The sequence below is a fragment of the Tyto alba genome, unplaced genomic scaffold, assembly GCF_018691265.1.
Source record: "Tyto alba isolate M040663 unplaced genomic scaffold, T.alba_DEE_v4.0 Super-Scaffold_45, whole genome shotgun sequence".
Classification (NCBI taxonomy): Eukaryota; Metazoa; Chordata; class Aves; order Strigiformes; family Tytonidae; genus Tyto; species Tyto alba.
Window position 1 is genome coordinate 41,317,476 of NW_024881321.1, and position 22,880 is coordinate 41,340,355.

The following is a 22,880-nucleotide window of genomic DNA, read 5'->3' on the forward strand; positions in this document are numbered from 1 at the left end:
GGGATGCTTTGACAGTACAAGTGCAAAAATAAGTCAATCTAGGCAAAGACCAAGCCCAGCAAGCAAAACAAATTTATATTATGTTGATACTGAATAGGCAGCCAAATTACCTCATTATTTTGACAGGATCACAGCATCCTGTGATCACATTCAATCTATATGAAACCTCTTTCTAGGGAGTATTTTTGTTTCTTATGTGCCAGTTGTAACCAGTAACTGGGAGGAAATCCTCCGATACTAATGGATTCTTCTCAGCTGGCAAGAAGCGCACACTCAATTCCAATCATTTACAATAATTATAGTAAAAGCCTTCATTAGTTTTAATAGCTCCTTTCAACTTAGTAACTAGAACACTATAGTACTGTTCTGTTTCTGTGTTACAATACATCTGAGAAAACATACTGCATATTAAAAGTGCTGCAGGAGTTTATTTTTTAAAATATGGATCCATTTGTCACCTTAATACAGATGCAGTTCTGTCAACAAAAAAAAAGCTTGCTTTTAATTTTCACACAATTCAAGATAAAATTTCTGCGGGACAAACAGAACTAAATAAACAACATAGGCTTTTTATTTCATGCTTTGATTCAGTAGCATAGAAGATAACAACACAGTGATTTTTGCTAACTTAAATTGCTTTACAGTTCTGTAACAAAACAGTGTACAATGAGACACAAGAAAACATCATGCTACAGAAAGAGCTACAAACAAGATGTAACTAATACATACCATTTCTTGGATTTTAACCGTGGGGGAGGGTTCCTGGGTATCAGAAAGAGTGCCCTCATGGGATGCATGTCACAAAGCGCTGAGAGAAAGAGAACAAAACCAAACAGAAACATACAGATGTTGGATTAGTCGCTCCCTGTCAATACCATGGCTTCAGCTTCCGCAACCATTCCCACCATCCCAACCTCACATGCAGCAGATGCAGCCAGCAACACAGCTACATGGAAGGAGCCCGAAATGACAACAATTCCGTAGCTCAGTATGCCAAGGGCAGCCCCAAAAAGAGGAGATCAAGGCACAGATTAACCTTCAGAATCAACCACGGTGGAAACATCTGTGCATGGCCCTCCTCCAGGCCCAAATCATCTAACTTCCCTTCCGGTCAATAAAATACTGGGAGCTGATGATGGCAGAAGGGAAGAATGACAGTTACTGTTACATATAAAGTTCCCTCCACCTGCCCTTCTCTCCCATTACGGAGGACGCCTCATTTTTACTCTCCAGACTTGGAGATTATCTTTACTCCAGGGCCTGACAGTTTTGAGGCATGAGAAGGTCTGTATCAAAAAAAAAAAAGTATTCCCTGCAGAACTGAAATGCAAACCCATTGACTTTTGTCAAAAAAAGTCCCCTTGGCTTCAGCAGACACTTAGTGAGAGTCCAGGATCTCTGCCAGACAGCCTCTCCTCCTCTTCCATAGCAAAGCAGCATGGCAGAGCCAATGCAGAGAAACAAGGGAGCAGGGAGAGAGGCTGCCCAAGAAAGGTCACTGGAAGCAAATCCTCTGTTTTTACCATCTTCCTATGCTTGATCTCCTGCACCATCAGTCTCAGCCTGAGTGATCACTGCAGGAAGAAGTAACGTTTTCCACACAACAGAAGTTCAGGAGAAACAGACTGATGTGAGGAGAATTCTGGATTCAGAAATAAGGGGCCACAACCTTGGCAGAGAAGCCCCTCGGATGCCTGTGGAACCCATCAGACCACCAAGCTTACAGATGGACTGACTCTTCAGCGGTTGCTGGAGGAGGAGGCAGAACCCACATGTCAGAGGACAGACCTAGGCAAGAGCTGTTCAGCATTTACACTGGAGCTTTGCTCACTTCTCAAATGCTCCTCCTGTGCTTTTACAGAAAGAGGGGGCGAGCCCTGCTTTGGCTTGGAAATGAAAAATTATTATTGTCCAATTCCAGGCTTACAAAACCCATAGACACAGCTTTTAACTGAAAGCCATCCAGGCAACCCAATGCACTGAACAAAAAGGTACAGCAAAAAGGAGGTCAAGCGGTAGCTCAAACGCTGTTAATACAGCGCTGGCTGAGGTGTTCTGGGAGCAGGGCTCACATGGGCATTCATGCAAATGTGCAATTAGGAAGAGAAAAAAAAAAACAAAACCAACAAACCATCAGACCTCCTAAAACACAAATCAAAACAAGAGCGTTGTGATTCGATTTATAAATTTACTTTAACAACAAAACAGATCAGGCAGTGGCTATAATGAAACTACCATTTTTTAGCTAGGAAAATATCAACATTTTATTTCAACATGATAATTTCAAAGATAGATGTTTCAAGCTGGGCTGTGTTGTGGTGGTCATGGTTGTTTATGTGTAAAAAAAAAAAAAAAAAAATTAACTCACTGTTAGGTACCTTAGGCTGTTAGTTTTTAAATGCAGAGCTCCCAATGGGAGTGAGGGCAACCATATTTGCTAGTTCAGTAAGGGTTTTCATAAATATTACCATTAAAAGCCAAAACATCATGCCTACTTTATTTTCTTTTGAAATCTTCCTGTCCCCCTCGCACATATCTGCTGTCTGCCTTGATATTCAGAAAGAATAACTATGTGAGGGGAAAATAAGCCATAAAAAGATGTGCATTTTTGGTTTCCAAGTTTCTCTCTCAAAAATATCCGTATCAACTGATAAATATTCTCAAGCAGGGAGCATTAAGTTCAATACTTCGTGTTGAAGACGGATTTGCAGTTTAAGTCATGTCACTGCTAAGGAAGATCAACACTGCCCACCAACGAGTGGAAACAAAAGGAGAAACAATGTTGGCATTACTCAGACCAAAAGAAAGCCGACAGAAAAAAATTGCTACAAATGCTTTTTTCATTAAGGTCAGTTTTCTTGAGGACCCACTGCCCCTCTCCCCAGCTGAGGTTTCAGTGTCCCAGGCCAGGCCATATACAAACTGGGACACGACTCCAAAACACAATATACTACCCATAGGAAGGAAGTCTGACACTCGATTAGCTTCCAAATATTCCTGCTATAGAAATTAAATTACTGCAGTCTGCACTGTAATGCCTAAACACAATCCTATCTTTATCAAAAGCATTGCTATTTATGGGATCTTATATTTATAGGGCAGACAAAACCAAAGTGAACAGAAATAACATGAAGATGCTTTCAGAAACCTCAAAACTAGGCTTAGATTACAACCAGCATCTCCCAAGTATATGTTTCAGTCTTAATCAGCCCACTGGAGAAGCACACGTATCACTTACGGGGAGCTCCTTCTGCCATCTCTATGGCTGTAATGCCGCATGACCAAAGGTCACTCTGCATAAAAAGAGAGACACCATATGTTAGTAGGTGGATTTACCCATTCAGACAGTTAAGAGAGTACTATTTCCAGAGGCCCTGTAGGTGAGACTGAAACCAAATACCACAGCTATTTAAATAATATAAGCTACTTTTTTCTTGTAACAGTATCATAAAATCCTAGTTTTCATGTAAAAAATACATATATATGTGCATAAATGCACACACGTATTCATAGGGAGTATGCAAACAACCCTTTCTAGTAACACATAAAAATTTATTCACATTATGACAGTAAAAAATACATGTGCCTGAAAATCTAAGTCTATGAACCAACAGAATTTTCAATATTCCCTTGTTTACAAAGCACTGAAAAAAGGCACTGCCTGGGTGTGCAGAGATGCCATTAGAAAGCCAAAAGCTTAGGTTGAACTGACATTGGCCAGAGGTGTCAAAAACTACAAGAAAGGGTTCTTCAGGCACATAAACAACAAGCAGAAACAGAAGGAAAATATTGGCCCACTGTTATACGGGAGAGGTGAGTTAGTCACCAACAACACTGAAAAGGCAGAGGTTCCCACCACTTTCTTCACCTCTGTCTTCACCAGCACTGTCGGGCCCCAGGCCTTGGGAACAAAAATTCAGGCTGGTGCAAACACAGACCCACCATCCATGAAGGAAGAGTTGGTATGCGAACTGCTACAGGAGCTTGACCCCTACGAATATCCACCCAAGGGCAACATCCACCCAAGGGCGTTAAGCGAGCCGGCTGATGTCGCTGCAAGCCTGCTGTCCGTATCTTTGAGATCTCATGGAGATTCCCAGAAGACTGGAAGAAGGCTAATGTCACCCCCACCTACAACGAGGGATTGAAGGAGGATCCAGGAAATTATAGGCCCGTAAATCTTACTTCCGTCCCTGGGAAAGTTCTGGAACAAATCCTCCCGGGGGCCGTCCCAAGTCAAATGAAGCACATGATTAGGAGAAGCCAGCATGGATTCACCAAGGGCAATCACGGTTGGCACACCTGATCACCTTCTACAACAGTGATCTGCTCAGTTGCTGTGGGGTGAGCAGTAGACGCTGTCTGTTAGGATTTCTCCAAGGCTTTTGATACGGCTCCCCACAGCCTCCTCCTAGAGAAACCAACTCGTTACGGCCTGGCCAAGCGGTGTGTGGGGAACCGGCCGCGCCCAGAGGGTGGGGGGAAATGGCTCCTTTTCAAACTGGCAGCCTGTCACAAGCCGGGTCCCCCAGGGATTGACAGTGGGCCCAACACCGCTTACTATCTTCATAAGCGATTTGGATGATGCAATCAAGTGTGCCCTGACGAAGTTTGTTCGATGATACCGAACTGAGTGGGGAAGTGGAACAGTTCGGAAGGGAGAGCCACCCTGCGGGAAGACCTGGACAGGCTGGAAGAGTGCGCTAACAATAACTTTCTGACATTCAGCAAGGACAAGTATAAGGTCGTGCACCTGGGCAAACGTAACCCAGGAGTGCAGCAACAGGCTGGGATCTACCCGTCTGGGGAGCAGCTCTGTGGACCGGGACCTGGGAGTCCTGGCTGACAAACTCACTAAGAGCAAACGGTGCTGCAGCAGCAAAGGAAGCCAACAGAATGCTGGGTTGCATCAAGGCCGTCACCAACAAAGATAAAGAAGTCATTATCCCACTCATCACTTGTCAGGCCACACCTGGGATACTGTGTTCAGCTTTGGTCCCTGCTATACAAAAAAGCTGTGGACAGGCTGGAGAGGGACTAGAGGGCGGCCACAAAGATGATCAAAGCAGTGGGAAGCCTGCCATGTGAGGAAAGGCTGAGAGAACTGGGTTTGTTCAGCCTTGAGAAAAGAATGCTTAGGGGAGACACCTTATCACCATGTTGCACTATTTAAAGGGTGCCTACGGAGAAGATGGAAACTCCTCTTTTTACAAGGAGTCACATGGAAAAGACAAGAGGTAATGGGTACAGGTTACTCCTGAGGAGATTCTGATTGGACACAAGAGGAAAATTTTTCACAGCGAGAACAATCAGCCACTGGAATAATCTCCTTGGGGAAGTGATGGATTCTCCAACATTGGACACTAAAGATTTGGCTGGACACGGCGCTGGGCCATCTTGTCTAGACTATACTTTTGTCAAAAAAGGTTGGACCAGATGATCCTTGAGGTCCCTTCCAAGCTGGTATTCTATGATTTCCCTATAGTAGATTCACAGAAAACACTGTACCCAGTCCCCCAAACAGAAGGTGGAGAAAAAGAAAGACCATGAAGACTACAGGGCTAAAAAAATCAGCACATGGCAGGTGTTTTTCAGTGTCTAAACCAGCAAATAAACAAGAAAATAAAGATTAACGGAATATACCCAGTCCTGAACTGTTTCTAGACCAAATAATCAAATAATAGCTTTATCTAGGGGAATAGACATCATTGCTAAAACTGCAAGAAACCTCTGTTGGACACATTGCTTGCAGCCAAAGCCAATGTTTCTTCCCTACCACCTCAGCTTTGCTTGAAACGTTATGGAACAAGATGCCTTCAGTGGGAATCTTTCAAAGTATCACCTCTGGCCAGTGCCCCTGGCAAGGGAGAGTCAGAAGGGTCAAACACAGGCAAGAGCTGGAAATGTCCTGGTGAAGAACCAACTCTAGAGACTGCTGCAGCTTAAGAGGCAAAACATTGGAGGAGGCTGCTCGAAGAGAGATGTTAATGTTCTTGAACAAAGCAATCTTCATTTCTGGTCATAATAGTGATTTTTTTAAAAATTAGTCAAAACTAACGAGCAAACACGCTCTTGTACTACAATCAGAGAAGCATTTCTAATGATCACATTTTCAGACCCAACAAGGCAATCTTTTGTCTTGGTCCAATCCAACCATTTAAGTTAAATTGCACAGCCTCATGATCTTACAAAGTCTTTCAACCATGATTTTTTGTGGGGAGAAAGCCCTATGGGCTCCACCAGGAACAATAAACAGTTGTTTTCAGAGGCAGGAGTTATTTTTTTCACATCACTACTGCATTAACAAATATTGCAGAGAGTTTTTCTCCATTATTAGATCATTTAACAGCCACCCTTCCTTCCTAATAACTCTATCTGCAAAGATATAAAGCATTATCTTTAGTACAATAAGCTGATGGATGTAAAAAGCGATTAAATCAAGATTAAATATGATCAATCTTAGTCAAAAGGTACAAAAACACCAATTCAAATAATCTGGGGTTTTGAAATAGATTTAGACATACACAAACATACTGATAGCTAATACCACTATCAATCTCAGCAAATTGATATAATTGATATTCAGCTCTAAATTCATTTTAAGGCCTTAATCACAGGCTTTCTGATCTCTTTGTTGCCCTTCCTGGTTAAAAGCTGGAAGAACTGCATTAGTCTAAGTGAAGATTTTTTTAAAAAGCATATTTTCACCTTTTTTCTTTCCTTGTGCTTTCATTAAAGCAAGCTGAGAAGAACTTTTAAGATTACAGTATGCTTTCACTAGAGAAACTTAACTTGAAATACACATACATAATATTGTTAAAGGTAGTGCAAATACCACCAAGCCAATTATGGTTTTGCAGTAACTAAATCTTTGGTCTGTAGCAAACTATGTAAAAAATGATCTTGGTTGAGAAATGTTGTGATGGATAAATTTTTATCAAAGTGTATCTGTATCTTGAAATCACAAATAGGCACAGTTTAAAGGGCTCCTTCTGTACTTCACTGGCTCTCCAGACGGTGGTTCTATTTATAAGGCAACACCTAAAATGCATTGTTCTGGGTTACTACAATAACTGGGACAGTCTAACACAACTTAAAGTACAACCATTATACAAATTGAGAACACGAGCATTTCTAGTTAAACTTTTTTGCCTTCTTTGAGAACCCACAGTACACTGAAGTCCTATACTTCTTATGTCTCAAAGCTATGATAATAGAAATAACAGCAACTATTAAAGGTCACAGTCTGACAGTGGCCCGTATCTTGTACTCCTGTAATAAGAATGTACCTACACAAAATAGTATTAGTGCTACAAATCGTAAGAAGTCTCAAAAACTGCCATCATTCATGGACATTCAGACTGCAGGTGTATGGGTTTTCTACGTTGGGGTTTTTTGCTGTGAAAAGAACTCTCTTACTCTGTAATCATACGTAGCATCTGGATTTTCATCACAGGCAATAACTTCTGGAGCCATCCAGTACGGCGTTCCAATAAAAGTGTTTCTCCTGCCAACTGTCCTGTCCAGCTGAGCGCTCACACCGAAATCCACTGCAAGTGGGAAAAGAGTAAAATAAAGTAAGAGGGGAAAAATAATGCAGTGATTACTTCTGTAAGGTGATTTGGAAATAAAACTCTGTGGATGTTCCACGTGGGAGGACATGCTGAGGAGAAATACGATGTTTAACACTGAGGCAGCCGAGCCCTTGGGGTTCACAGGCAATGCGCTTGGACCACAAGCGTCAAGGGACACGGCAGCGTATGGCCACCTCTCCTGCACCTCTCACCAGCCAGCCTGTACAGAAGGGAGCATACAGCTGCAAAATACTGCCTGGGAGGCTGAGGAAGGGCTGTTCCCACCCTCAGATGGGGTAGCCAAGCACCTTTGCCTATACAGAAGGTGCTGCTTCACAAAGGTACATCTCATGCTATGAGAAAACCACATGCATGAACACGTCTCCCTTTTGGCTGTCCACCTTTTCTGCTCTAAAATCCGACAGCCTAACCAATCTGTTGCTCAGGAAATTGCTCTCTGCTCTAATGCACAGAGCAGATGCATAGATAGGAGCAAAAGATGAGGATTATTCAAGAGGTGTTAACTTGGAGTACACACACACATAGTTGCAAAAGAGATGTGCCCATCTCATTACAAGGCAATTACATTACAAGGGTGTTTTCTTCCCTTCAGTTTTCCCTGTTCATGACAACAGTGATGTATGCCTTTCTATACCAGTAACTGCATCTGCTCTAGGAGGGCTGTGTCAGCTTCGTTGCATTCATCATCTGAGCAACAATGACAAACTGGTATAGATGAGTTCGGTGGGAGCAATGGTTTGGGAGCTACTGTGCTCCACTTTGGACCAAAAGAAGGAAAGCTCTCCCGAGAGCTTCCTCCTCCAGCAGAGAGGACATCTTCCCATGCCTCGTGCTGCAGGAAGGTGTAATGCAAAACAGAAGGGATGTGGGCTGGGTGGGAGGCCTTCAGCATGGCTCTATATTTAACCGAAAAAAGGTGGCGAGTGTAGCGTGATACAAACACAAAAGGTTAAAGTGTGCAGTAACTGGAAGAGACGGATTAGAGAAGAAGAAAAAAAAAAAAAAGAGTATGTCCACTTGGAAGGGAGAGATGACCATGGTTTTCGGCAGGCATGCCGGAGCTGGAACTGTGTTTTGAACTTGATGCCACAGCTCCCTTGAGAGTGCTGTCCAGATCGTATTTTTGTATCCAGAACCTGAACAGCAGTTGCTATTTTAATTAAAGCCAAATAAAAGACTGGCTCCCGTCACTTCCCAACTCCAGAACAAAAGGAATCAGAACCAACCCAAGTCACGCACAGCTTGGTGAGGGGCACAAAATGGTCCCCTCACTGACTCCAGCATGAAAGCCAACATCTTCTAACAAAACGCATGCCATCCTCTCCAAGCAAGAGGAAATATGTGCAGGGCCTCAATTCACACAGGAGCAGTGACAGGGCGCACATGCTACAGAACGTGTCACGGGGCTCTTAGAGGATAAAATCAGTTTGGGAACATCAGAGAACAAAGGTCGAATGAATGAGGAAGCGGACATGCGCCCCTACTTACCAAGTTTCACTTCTGCGTTCTCTGTTAACAACACATTTTGCCCTTTGATATCCCTGTGAATCACATGATGGGCGTGAAGATGTGCCAACCCCTGCGTTAAGAAGAGGAGAGGAAGGAGAGGACATTCTGAGTTAGGGTCTTGGCTTAGCAACAACAGACTCCCCATACCCCACACCCCCCAAAGCCCACAGCACTGGGTCTCAGGCTCTTGCTCGGCGGCTGGGTGCAACAGGAGCCTTGCAGCAGCACGCAGCCCACACAGCTTCTGGGAACTGAGCAGAGACACGGGCCCCGGGTCATGCCCACACTGCACCTAAACACAGCCCAACATCTGCACCGTGCAAACACCTCTCAGCTGCCGCGTGAAGAAAGTTCGGCTCCCAGAAAGCCTCCATGCAATGACACTGTAAATGACATCAGCGTCAGTGTACGTCACTGACATCTGACACGGGGTCACCCAGAATTTAATCCGGGGAAGGGGGGTGGAGGGAGAAAGCAGGCGGCACCAGCATGCATATATGCACCCCCGAGAAAGGGGTGGGAGGGTGATGGACTAGCTGTTATGTTGAGGGCGAAGGACTACTGACAACAAACAAAAGCTCTGCTGCAAAGCTGCAGTTCTCTTCTCTAGCCTCCGTAAATATGAAGCCAGATAATTGTTCCTCGGGAAAAAAAAAAAAAAAGCAAAAAAAAAAAAAAGCATGAGCATTATACTTTCCAAAGGAAACAAAACCTCCTGGCATACGGTGCTTTTTGTTGAGACAGCACCTGGATGCATGCCCCAAAGCGTTAGCCATGTGGAGGGAGGGCTGAGGAAGACATATGTTGCATTTTACTCTCTAATGTAATTGAGAGAACAACAGGCAATCCTCTTAGCAACTGCCTGTATTTTGGTTTCTCCTCAGCTCTCTGTTCGGAAAATTGTAGTCTCCACTGGGATCGTCTTGCCTGTTCGTGTTGCCCTCATAGGCTTTTAATGTTTTATGAAAAATAAAGAAATAGAACCTTTACAGCTGCAAGAGGTTAAGAGAGTAGTGGTTGCTGTAGAGAAATATTTCCTAACACATGTTCTTCATTAAATGATCATTTACCAGTTTGCCTACATAACCACTGGGCTATTTTCTTTTTTAAAAGAGTTAATGAGCGTGACAAAAAACCCACCATCCACAGCTCCCCCCCACACGTCAAGTGAACAGCTGATGTCCCCAAGACCCTTCGCTGGCTGCTAATGCTAAGCATGGTCTTATTTTTCACAGGAATGAAGACTTTTCCACAGCTTCACACAAGATACTTTTGAAAGCCTTCTCCCAGCCAGAGAGATAATCATCTGTTCTTGCCAGAGTACCATCTAACCTTATTGAAAAAACACATCTGGGTTTGTGAAGGGCTGGGCGGAGGACAAAGGGGCACATCTCCATTTTCCTGAAGTCCCCAGGCCCCTCCAACTACACGGGGATCTGCTGGGTCAACCCTCACCTGTTTCTCCACCTGCACCAATCTTTAGCACTTTAGCTCATTATAACTTTCTGTTACACAACCTCTCCCCTCCATCTCTAACAAACGCGGTGTCAAATCAGGTTTTGCAGTGCCTCATAGCAATGTGAGTTTAGCATTCCTCTTTTCCAGATATTCCAGTTCCTGCTAGCAAGCACTTAAAGCTCCTTTTGCAAATCTCTCACGTGAATGAGAAAACAGCTTTCACCGCTTTTCTGAGGTAAATAATTTTTTGCTCTTCTCAGTGAGCATGACTACTTTACCTAAGGAGAACCTAGAATGAATGCAACATAGCATGCAATACCTCCAAGGTCACACGGTTCACAAATCAAGCATAGGATCAGTCCTGCAGAAGTTAGTTTTCCTCATATTAAAGCATGCTATCCATTTGATTTGAAATACAACCATGAGTAGGTATTCAACTTTCCTTCTCCTTTGTAAACAACTTAAAATGGGACAGCCCAAATGTCAGCGGGTGGACCCTCTCCTAGCATTTGAAATTAGAGCAAGAGACCAGAACCATACGTCTCTCTCCCTCACTATCTTAAAAATCGCCAAGGCAGAGGAAATGTGTAACGTGGACAAAAGCGCCATTGATTTATGGAAGAGCCAGTGGTGGTTTCCTTTAACATAAAGCCCTTCAGAACTTCATTTATGATGAGGCAATTGAACAAACATACTGTGTAGTGGTATGGGTAGGAGGCAATTTGTTTTACAAAGAAGCACGAGGAAAACCATACCAGATTTACTTAGCGCAGCAAACAAATGCCAATTCAAAAAGCACTTAAACTGTACCAACTGGAAATTAAATACAAAGAGTAATTAGTTAAAGCTTCAGTTTTAGAAAAACTGGTAAGTGGCATCCCTCTTCCTGAGAAACTTTTGCAGCACCGTCTGCTAGCACTCCACAGTGCACAGCCACATATGACGTAGCTGCTTGCTCTAGATAGACTGCAGGAACATACAATATGCGAGCACATCGCAGCACAGAAGTCCCGACTGCTGGCCTGAGCCAACAACTCCCTTCCTCCACAGACTTGAGTAGGAGCAGAGAAGGACGGCTGCAAGCACATTTGGAAAAACCCTTTCCATACCCTGTTGGGTTATGACACTGTTACAACCTCAGGCTTCTCAAAAAGTGTCCTATGGACACTGTTTCACAGCTTCTACAATAGGTAAAGTCACTGGTTCCTTCGTTGGTTTCTCATGACTACAAATCGCTACTTTCTGCAAGGCTGCCGTTACAACAACTCACACTAAGTTAAATGATGTGGAGCAGACATCTATCTGCTCCCACGCACCCTCCAAGCGATGACATGGCTAACGGGATTCATCAGAAACAGCTTTTTGCAGAACCTCAAGCTAGGCTACAGCTCTGTAAGACTGTTTCTGTGTTTGCAAGCGGAGCGGACTATATTCCTTACCCGAAGAATCTCTCTGGAGATATATGCTATCCAGTCTTCTTTCAGAGTATTCCCTTTTGTGTTCTTCACAAGGTCTGTGATAGAGCCTGCTCCACAAAACTCCATAACAAGCTGCAAGACAGATATCAGCATACAACCAACATTAAAAACACAGTTCTCAGATGTCTAGTGAAGCAAAATAATCGGGTTGCAGCATCGATTTGGGAAACCCTCGTTAAGCAGAGAATATAATTTATTTTACATCTCTGCCTGGAAAATGGATTCAAACCAAATGTCTCCAATGTGTGTCAGACATATATGGAATATGTCTCACATTAGTTACCACATTTTCAAGGACTGATTTAATCACTGTAATTTAATGTTGGGAATCTGGATTAGCTCAGCTATGCAAAATGTATTAACGGCAAGAGGAGTAAAAGCACATCCAGTGCTGAAGGACTCAAACTGATCACACCATTGCAACACATCTTATTCTTTGACTCACATTTATTTATGGAAGAACATGCACTGATGTCTGTACCCTGCCATTTCAAACCCAAACTTCAATCCTTTAGAGGGTGTAGATGAGGTGGGATGAGAAATGTAATGGGTACAATTCTCAAGTGCAGTTTTCTTTTTAAAGCCACACATTCTTACTGCTCAGCTCATCTGCCTTGTTCCCATGAAACATGTTACTATCCATCTGGGAAATTGGGGCAAAGTTACTTAAAGAGCAAATCCACTGCTAATAGCAAACCTTGGTTCAGCCACCCTCTTAAGGATGTGTGATTAGCCTATGTGATTCACTAATCTATCTGTTCAGGCAAGCACCAAATTCTATTAGTTTGTCTTTCCATAATGTGGTATTTCTGTCATACTCAAACTATATCCAAAAGGGAAAGACTTACGAACATACTTGAGAAATATCTGCTTACCCATAGTTGGTCGTCATGTCCTGGAGGACTTTTCTTAATGAAAGCACCATAATAAGTTGCAATATTTCTATGATGTGAATATTTCTTTAGCATATTAATCTCCAGTTTGATTTCTTCTTCTTCATCCTTTGAAAAAACAAAAACAAAAAACAAAAACCATATGCTTAATACACCATGTGCATTATTTATTTCCTCTTCTCTTTCACACAAGGAGACTTTTAATAAGTTCCATTTATACCAGCACCATGCTCAATAAACACATGCTACGTTCATGCCATCAAAATCCTGTTTATTGAGACAGTCTCATCAAAAACAGACTTTTACTTTCTCAAGTTTTCCGTAATGCAAAATAGCAAATGAAGGATGCACTGGACTTCATCCAATGAAGGAGCAAGACAGGATCTGTCTGAAAACCCTATGCTTGTAATACCTTAAGCAAATACCTAGCTAGCAGGCTTTTTTTCTAGGTAACCCTGGAAAAATCTGTGAATTTCTGATAGAGGCGCATTACTTCCATCTTCCTCATGTTTTCACCTTTAGTTTTGAAAATGGCAACCAGCTCTATTTAAATGCCATACTGCATCTCAGCACAGCCAGCTGCTGGAGCCAGCCCCACAAGGTGGGTCCCCCACGGTGGGAACCACGGGGTCCCACCTCGGTGCCAGCATGGGGCTGGCACAGGAAAGCAGAGGCGAAGACGATCAGGAATTCCCCTCGATGCACGGACAAGGCATTTGCCCCCTGCACAAGTTTCCTCCCTCCTCCATCTGTCTCTGTGGAGGAAGAGCAAGTGCATCAGGAAGAGAGGGCTGGGAGCCCGGGCAGTAAACAGGATGCTGGGACACAAAGGCAGAGGAAGGATTTCCCCCAGCTCCCGCGGGCTCAGCGAGGTGCCAAGCAGGGAGCAGTTCAGGTGAAGGGAGGTCATCCCTTCAAAGAGCTGAAACGGGTAACACTATGCAACCGCTCCTTAAAAACACCCACAGTCTGTTTCTGAAGTGACAGTAGGACACGTTGCATGGAAGGATCCACGCACGCTTCAAGGTGATGTCTGAGCAGGCAGCCAGCGGGTACAGAAGATGAAGGAGCAGACACCATCCCACCCCCCAGCTCTCTCTTACCACACCGAGACAGTGGGAGCCTTCATCTAGCACCTCTCAAGGCAAGGAATGAAAAGGCGGCTGGTTTACCCCTTTAGGCACGATCTTTATTCGCTCCACAATTTTCTAACCTTAGATATCCAGAGGGAAAATGTCTACCTTAAATTGATTCCAGGAAGAAACCGAAACCTCTGTTCCCTAGGGTGGCTGGCTGATGGAAACAGTAGCATGTATTTTGATTAGCCTGTAATGTCAAAGCTGATTACATGAGAAAATTTTAAGCCTTAAAACTTCCTTGCAATTCGTACCACACTAGCAATCAAATATCCTATTCACGACATACGCAGATGTTAATGCTAAGTACATGTTAACTATTTATACACACTGGTACGCATGGCTTTAGCAAAAGAAACCACCCTATGTTACAAAGTAAACAACTATTTCAAATACAGTAATAGTGGGATGCAGTGCTTACTTGTAAATTATTATGGGAGAATTCCCAAAATGCACGAGGCATAAACTATTCTTAAATCTTCTCATGGTGCATCTTTAAAATAAAATACTGTGTATTTCTGGAACACTGAACAAAATAATAAAATAATCTTGTAAATCAAAGTTCCCAGTGAACAGCAGCCCTGGGAAAAAGCATTATCAGAACAGCTTTTTGAGCCAAAAGCTAACTTGGTGCTTCCTCAGCTGCTTCTGTTGTCCTTGCTGTTGTGTGATTTTTTTTATTTAGACCATATGCAAGCCCTACCGCCTGACCCCCCAAAACAAAACAAAAAAAAAAAAAACAAAACAACCAAACCCCAAAAACAACCCAAAAAAAAAAGAAAACTAACGAAGCAAAACAAAACAAAACCTGCTTATACTAGAAGCTACCACACTGAACTTTGAGTTTAGGCAAAAAAACTGTAATAAGACCTTTGTTAAAGTTAATGGTTCAGGACTTAATCACTGATATGTTAATATGTATAATTGGATTAAACTGCTATTTTGTACTGGCTTTTTACATAAAAATCATTTCCTACCCTCAGCACATGAACACAATAGCTTTTACAATACAATGAGCAGGATGTCCTAAATATTGTTCATGTTTACCAACAGCCAAAACAACAATGCTTTGACAGGATCTATTTCTGAAAAATAAAATAATAAAAGATCCCATCTTATAATAAATAAAAAAATAAAATGTAAAAAAAAAAAAATCCAAACCAAACAAAAATGAACAAAGAACAAATAACAACAAAAAAAGGCACATGCAGACCCAGCAGACTGCAAGTTACTGCTCTTTCAGTTTTCACTTGTGGCTGTATCAAAGCACCCACTCAATGGCCTGCAGCAACCCCAAGCATCTCCCTTAACTAAGGCTAACAACGGTCCTAAACTCCAATTTCAACTGTCATTGAGCATTTGTCCACAACACAAATAGTGTTTCACCTCCAGTTCAATCCAGTCCAAATTCCAGCCTACAGAAATTAATGGATTCAGTAATTCTTGCCAGGCTTTGGGGGACTCCACTTACTTAGTGTGGATCAATAACTCCCTGGCACTGAGTCCTGAAGACTTTGTGGCGACAGGAACTATCATGAGGATTAATCAGCATGGAGAAGACTGCAGTACCACTGTGGTACAGCAATTGGTGGAAGATTAAAAATAAATAAATAAATAAATAAATAAAGGTGGACAGACCCAAATTGTTCTGTTGCCAATTCAGGAACGTTTTTCTCCAGGGTACAATTGATTTCATCCTAATGTGGACATCTGAAAGAGGCCAAACAACATGTGTCCTACCGATGTTTCCTTCTCCCCACTAACTACAGAAGGAGGATGAGGTCACTAGCGGAGATCCAGACACCAGCCCCACAGATGTCTCGCGTCCCTCCCGAAAGTCTCACCGGATAAGACCATTTCCACAGCAGTCCCCTCACGGACAGTCGCGCCTCAGGGAGGGCAGGCTGCCGTCCGCAGGAGCGATCCCCCCGTGCAGAGGGAGGTGTTTCAGCCGCCGTCCCGGGATTTGGACGCGGGAGCCGGCCTCAGGGACAGAAGGTACCTCACCTCCTCCCAACCGCACACGCGCTGCACCACCACCACTGACAGTCCCGCTGCTTGCAGAGGCGCCAGGATCACAGAAGGGTGAAATTAAAACCGACTGAGGCGAGAGACTGTCATTCTCATGAAGGAATACAAAAGTACATATTTTTTTCTTGGAGGAGAGAGGCAGCTGGTGAGCCCTTCCTAGTGATTTTATGCAGCTGGCATCAATTACCACTTTAAGCCATTATCTGTGGATACAAACTGCCATTGAAACCTTCTTTGTCTGGCCTGTGATGGCGCTGGTGTAAGTGTTTTATACTTACACATTCACTGTCTGTTTGTGACAGCACGTCTGATTACCAGTAATTTTTGCAGTAAGCTGTACTTTTGCAAGACTCACGTGGTTAAATCAAGCTTGGAGTGGCTTTCCTCTCCCTTTCCATGTGTTTCCCTTCAAAGATTAAATGGACATGTCAGCATCTCTAGGGATTTCTAACCGCAACGCCGTTTTATCAAAATTACTTTGCCTGTAAGATTAAAAGCTGCATACGATGCCCACACAGAAATCCACCTATGTACACTAAGATAATTTCTACCCATTTGAATTATCACATTAAAATAAAACCATCTCAGCATACCACCTAGCGGTGCCCAATCAGTTTACCTACAGCTGTAGCACAAAATCTCAACAGCGCTTGCTCTTCCATTCATCATTGCAGGCAAATATCAGATTAATTTTTTTTTCAAGCAAACAGCAAATCAATGTCTTGTTATTTTCATAATTTTGTAAATTGTGATGATTTAAGTATCTGACTCAATTAAGTACCTGACCATGGTTGCCACTGGAGTAATTCCCAGTCAAATAAAAGCTACTAGAGCGGATCCATGTAAGGAATATGAATCTGAACAGCTCAATTACACCGTTTCAGTGTGTTTTCCAAAGGTAACCCCCCACACACACCTTGACCAAACCCCACATCACTACTGCAAGAAAATCCTGCTTATTAATACAAATTCTTAGAAGATGAGGAATTCAGAAGCACTTTGTTGGACATTGCGGCGGAGAGTGAGGAGGAGGGAACTACAGCTCTAGAAGCGCCAGAAGCATGGAGGATATAACCAAAGGAAAAGAAAAAGCACTTCATGCCTGACCTGTTTTTATATACTTCCCTAAACATCATTGCCTAGATATCTCAGGAGGCCAAGCAAAACAGTCCTGACCTGCCCCAGCTGGTATGAGACCCCTATGAGAGTCTGTCTCTGAGAAACACACCTGAGGGAGTAAGAGGGGAATAACACTGTTTCCCAAGCTCTATAGCACAAGGAAATAATTTCAGGAGCTGAATTAAAAACAAACAAACAAACAAAAAAAAAAAGTGAAAACCAAAAACCAGCTAAAGGTATAGAGAGGAAGTATGCCAGGGTAAGTGGTGACTTTCCATCCGTACTGACCCAGGCAGAAGGGCTGCCTGACCACTGCCCGTTGTGAGCTGTTGATTCTGCCCTCTCAAGGGATGGCACAGATTAGGGAGGAGAAACCCAGGACAATTTCAGAAGATTTTTTTTTTTACCCTAGTAGTACGATGAGGGGAAACATGAATGAGAAAACATAGCCAAGCAAGATAGTGTTCTGTGATGAAGGTAAGAGCAGGTTTCCCTGTCCCACCAGATGATTTATATGCTGCCCTAAATCAGTTTGTAGAGGAATACAAATTGGTTCTTTCAGTAACTTTCCCTTTTGATTTAAGAAATGAGACAGTGACAAATCTCAGCTCTCCCTGCGTAAACAGCATCCAGTCATTTTAAGCTACAACCAAATGTTTTAAGAATTGACACCACTCCCCAACAGTGGAAAGCAGAGCACGCAGGCAAAGGAGGATGGAGAAAGGAAAAAGCCTCCAAGTCTCCTTTCCCAATGCTGCTCGTGAAGCTCTGCCTGCCTATACCCAGGGAGCTGCGCTGCCTGGAGAACAGCAGCTGGCAATGCTCTGCCTGGGCTTGCGGTGTAAGCTGAGCTGCTGAGGATCACGAGCTCCAGCAGTGGCTGGTGGAATCTGGGAATCTTTAAACCATAGGAGAGCTGGTATCTCTGTGGAGGGGCAGGCAGCAGCCTCAGCCCGGCACTGGGGGAGAAAGTGGGACAAAGGGACTGATAGCCCTCGAACACTCAGAGTAGTGGAGAGGAAACTAGTTTGCCTTCAGAGGCACCAAAACGATGATGACTTGGCCTTTCTTTCACCATGTCCCCCCTGACACGCAGGTTGAAGAAAAACAGGAGAAGCCCATAAGAAACCCAGTTTGTTTTTCTTTCCGCTTCCTCTCACTTTTCATTTCTATTCTCCACCCACATACAAAAAAAAAAAAAAAAAAAAATAAATCATAAAAGGCACCAAACACAAACAAAAATCTTCTTGGATAAATCACAACACCAAATTTTGCAAACCACCATTCTCTGCTTGTGTGTCACACCCTCTCTCCTCCCTGCACTCCAGACCTGGCCAGCATCCATTCAGAGCATAATCCATCCAGGACAGGGAAAGTCTGAATAGTGCCTAGCACAATAGGTGACCTTTTCTGGTGCTGGAATCCATAATATATACACTCGTTAATAAAGCTCTCACACACGAGGGAGATGTTTTGGCGAGAAGAGCTGGGGCAGTACTGCACACAGCACAGTATTTGAACTGGGAGCTGTGGTGCTGCCTCCAAGCTGGGAAGAAGATTGTAATTTTGGGAGGAAACTAACCACATGAGCAATGAGACTCCAAGCACTCGGCAAGTCCCTGCCAGTGCCTGCCAAGGTAGGATGTTTGTGTAAAGCAGAGCAGTTTGCAGTGCAGAGAGTGCGACGTGGAGAAACGCGATCCTCTCCAATGCCACAATGGAGCGTTTGGAATTGGGAATATGACATAAAATAGTTCGTAAAAGAAAATATCAAACTCAGGCTTCTTGGGAGGGAAAGCCTAAACTGTTTAAAAGAAAAGACTTTAATCAAGACATGCAGTAAACATTTAACAAGTCCATATACAGTCCCTCCGAAATCTTATTACACAAGAGCCTCCAACCTTATTATTACATCCCGTCTTTCTTGAGAGTCTTTTAGGGAACCTTTGAGCTTTGTCACCCTCAAGGTAAAGACCTCACGCAAGTTTACTTCCCTTCTGCCTATGTCCTCTGTTACTTTCTCACCCTCAGCGTTCCCTGTGCCTGTCCCACTTCATGGGCAAGGCCTCTCTTTCACAGACCCCTTACAGACTCTTCCCAACTTGGCACCAGCACGTTCATTTCGCTGCACTGCCTTCAAGTTCTTCCCAAGCACGCCCTTTGTTCAAAGGCCTCCAGACTGTTCACCCTTAAGAAAATGCATTCGTCATGCCAGGCACTCAGTGACACTGAAGGAGCACTAGACATCCAACAAGCAGTGGCACAGTGGTGAGCATCGCCCCGCTGCAAGGGTGCCTCTCAGCCTTTGCCCCTTGCACACATGTGCAGCCCATTCAGAGAAAGCCCTCCACAGGCGTTACCATTTGCGAGCTTTCTGGAGCCCGAATCTCGTCACTGTGAGCTGCCCACCAGCCTCCGAGCTGCTTCCACCATGGGCACAGAGCCACGCTGCCAGAAGCAGCAAACCGGCAACACTGCTCAGGCAGAGCAACTGCAGAAGACGGCCGTGATGCTTTTTCAAGGGTCAAAAAAAAAAATCTTAGTTTTGTGAGAACTGGCTGGCAGCACAGTGCTGTCCTTATGACCACGTTCGGTTACCTTCGGTGGCAAGATTTCATCAAGCAGGTTAGAAAGACACTTCCCAACACATGCAAAACAGAGGCTGCTTTGTCTCCCCTTGGCACAACACCCTCTCTACTGCATGCTAAAAGCACCATCTGAAACAAGAGAGAAAATGAGCCAAATTATTCGCAACAGTGCCATCGTTGAGGCTGCTGCCATAAAGCAACAATTAAATTAACTGGACAAAAAACCATGAGGGAGGGCTAGATCTTAAGCGGGGTCCCAGCGCTGCCCGAAGGAGCCTGTGTAGAAGCACTGTGCAGGCACAGGAGATAGAATCACGCGCAGGCAGGAAGGAGCCAAAAATCACGTGAAGACAATACTTGTCTGTTGTCTCCCCCCCAAACCACCTCCTCTGCCAATGACTCCCACAACAGTATTTTCTTTCTGGCCTGATGTGTGCCTGGTGCCTTCACTGGCCACTGAATGAGCTGCACTGAAGGCACAGAGACTGCACCACTGCTGACCTCCTCCCGTAACACCCCAGGATGCCATGGGCTTTTCCAAAGACAACCAAGAGAGAAACCTCCTAAGGGCAAATCCCTTCAACCATTTCCAAGGCTAGTCCCTCGATCCTGCTCAGGATTACTTAAAAGAGATTCCTGCTCAGATTGCATGTTTATCCCAGCTATACAATTCAACTGCCCATCCTCATCAAGCTTAAATTATTTACAAGTTATGCAACAAGCTAGTGTTGTACTGACATCGTCAGAGCTCTCATAAAAGAGGGAAGGTTTAATATGCTGCTTCCGTTACTATTATTCACACTAAAAATGCCTATTTCTGTACAATTCTACATCCAGTCTCAGTTTTTTTTGTGATCAGAACAAGCCCTTGCTAGCAGATATGAAAAATAAGTCTCTGTGTGCAGGAACAAAATTAAAATAATTCCTTTATGCAAAGCTCCAGGCTCAGGCAATAAGAGGAGATGTAGATGCTGGAGAGAAAACAGGCTTCTGCACAAAGCCAAGAAGTTGCGCAGCTTTTCTTCTTCCAATCTCAGTGCACGTTTGATGCCAAGGAAAGCAGCATCTCTGGGGGCAACAGAGCCAGGGGCCGTGTTTGCCCACCTCCTTGGCCCCTGCTCTCCCTGGGCAGTGTGACGCTCCTCCGCTCCCACCCTGAGGGCAGATCTCCTTCCTAAAGGCGATGGACACATGGGCCCTTCCCTGCACGGGCAGTCCTGACACTGCCGGGTCATAGTTTGGACCTGGGAGATGGAAAAGGCTCCTGAGTCCTACAGGTTTGACGTAGGTGGAGAGACTCAACACAGAACTAAAGTTCTAGTTTGAAACTAAGCTTTAACTTTGCAGGGGGGGTGCAGCAGAAGGCAAATGTTTGAGACAAGAGAGAAAACAAAAGGCTGAAATGACTGAAAGTGGATTTCATATGTACCAAAGGCCACACAGAATCTGTATTAGCAGAAATTTAAGCTGGGAAGATAGAATACATTAAAAATGGCAGTTCTGTCATAACATAAATGTTCTTCTAGACGATATGTCATGAAAACCTATAATTACATGAAGACACTGATTCCCTTACAGGACAGATTAATTCAGTATACAGCTTCACACCCACACTGACCAACAAGTCCTGTTGTTGATAAACAGGGAAGAAGGATTTATTTACAACCCCTCTTTCATTCTGTATATTGAATGAAATGCAAATCCTAAAAAACAAATTAAATACCCCAAGAATTCGCTATCACAGACCCAAAAGCTGTAACCACACACACCCGAACAGGAATAGAACAAAGGAGCCAAAGGGAAAGTAACCCCACACTGGCATTTCCTCAGGACTGTTTCACATAGGATCCTTCATCAAAAAGAGATGGGGCTGGAGAAGTAGTTGACAAGAGAAATTCAGAAGCTGCATCATATGCCGCCATTTCTTCATCTGACAGTGATGGAGGGCTTGGCACTGCTCAGTATGTAATATTATTTAGGCCAAAAGCAAACACACAGATTTGCGAAGCAGAGGGAACAGACTGGCAATGGTACTCCAAAATCAATCATATATTAAAAAATAAAATAAAAAAAAAATTAAAAAACATGGGAGAGCACCAAGAAGCACCACCACAATTGCCAGCAGTGAGCAGCTGGCAGCCACAAAGCAAGAACCTCGTGCTTCCAGGAGACACGGTCCCACCAGTGACCTTCACCCCTCTGTGGAATGAGTCCCACCTCAGGTGGACAGACCCCTTCCCTTACAGGCCCCTTTCCCCCATGCTAAATTGCGGGCACCCAGGGCAGCTACCCTCCAGACTTCAGCACAACCACTATGTGACTAAAATTACACAGAATTAATCCAGGATTTGGTCACTGGTAGCAGCAACAGTTAAAGCCAGTAAACAGCTGCTGGAAGACTGCAAGTTTTATTAGGGACTTTGGCTTCTGAAGCCAAATCAACTGGTAGGTGGGAAAAGAACTTTGTAACACATTGCTAATCTCTCAGCTGTCCACATTCCCTAAATCTTCTATGCTTTAATTAAGCAAACCCTCCTCATTAAAATGTTGCAAGTGCTGCAATTTTTCCTTCCAAATATTTAAAACTCCGTCTGCAACACTAACAAAGCCCTGCATTTTGTCAGAAAAGGAGTACCAGGAAAGCTCTGAAAACAAAATTACTGCATTTTCTCTTCAGCCCACCAATCCTCTCCTAGAGAGTAACATACTTCACTTAACCCATTACTACAAGGAAGTAGATTTAGTTCTTCTTTTCAAACAGAGGTACACCTGACAGATGAAATGACATCTAACAGACAGCCATCACATCCCCAAACATCAAAGGTAGTACGTTGGTTTAGGAGCTAATACCCGTGTTTAACTGCCATTGTACGTGCTGCCGGGAACCTATGCTCTGTTTCAAACCCACAAAAGGAAAACTTCAAATTTTGGGCTACACTACAGTCTCAGAAAAACTCCTTGTAAGCAAGGACTAGTGTGAGATCATGATCTGACTTATTCAACACAAGGTTTCTTTTGTGAAGCAGCCAAAATATGTAAATTACCCAGGAATAAAAGGAATCGTCCGATCTGT

At 43.7% G+C, this 22,880-nt stretch overlaps 1 protein-coding gene across 13 annotated transcripts in view; it reads right to left on the reverse strand.

Moving 5' to 3' along the window:
* MAP4K4 (mitogen-activated protein kinase kinase kinase kinase 4) overlaps positions 1 to 22,880 on the reverse strand; it is a 170,507-nt gene that overhangs the window by 50,175 nt on the left and 97,452 nt on the right. For all 13 annotated transcript variants that reach the window (XM_032997005.2, XM_032997003.2, XM_042805826.1 and 10 more), the window contains exons 4-9: positions 12,916 to 13,041; positions 12,002 to 12,112; positions 9,084 to 9,174; positions 7,420 to 7,550; positions 3,239 to 3,293; positions 730 to 808 (exon numbers count right to left, since the gene is read on the reverse strand). In XM_032997005.2, the coding sequence (XP_032852896.2) occupies positions 730 to 808; positions 3,239 to 3,293; positions 7,420 to 7,550; positions 9,084 to 9,174; positions 12,002 to 12,112; positions 12,916 to 13,041 (593 nt within the window). The remainder of the gene's footprint in view (positions 1 to 729; positions 809 to 3,238; positions 3,294 to 7,419; positions 7,551 to 9,083; positions 9,175 to 12,001; positions 12,113 to 12,915; positions 13,042 to 22,880) is intronic.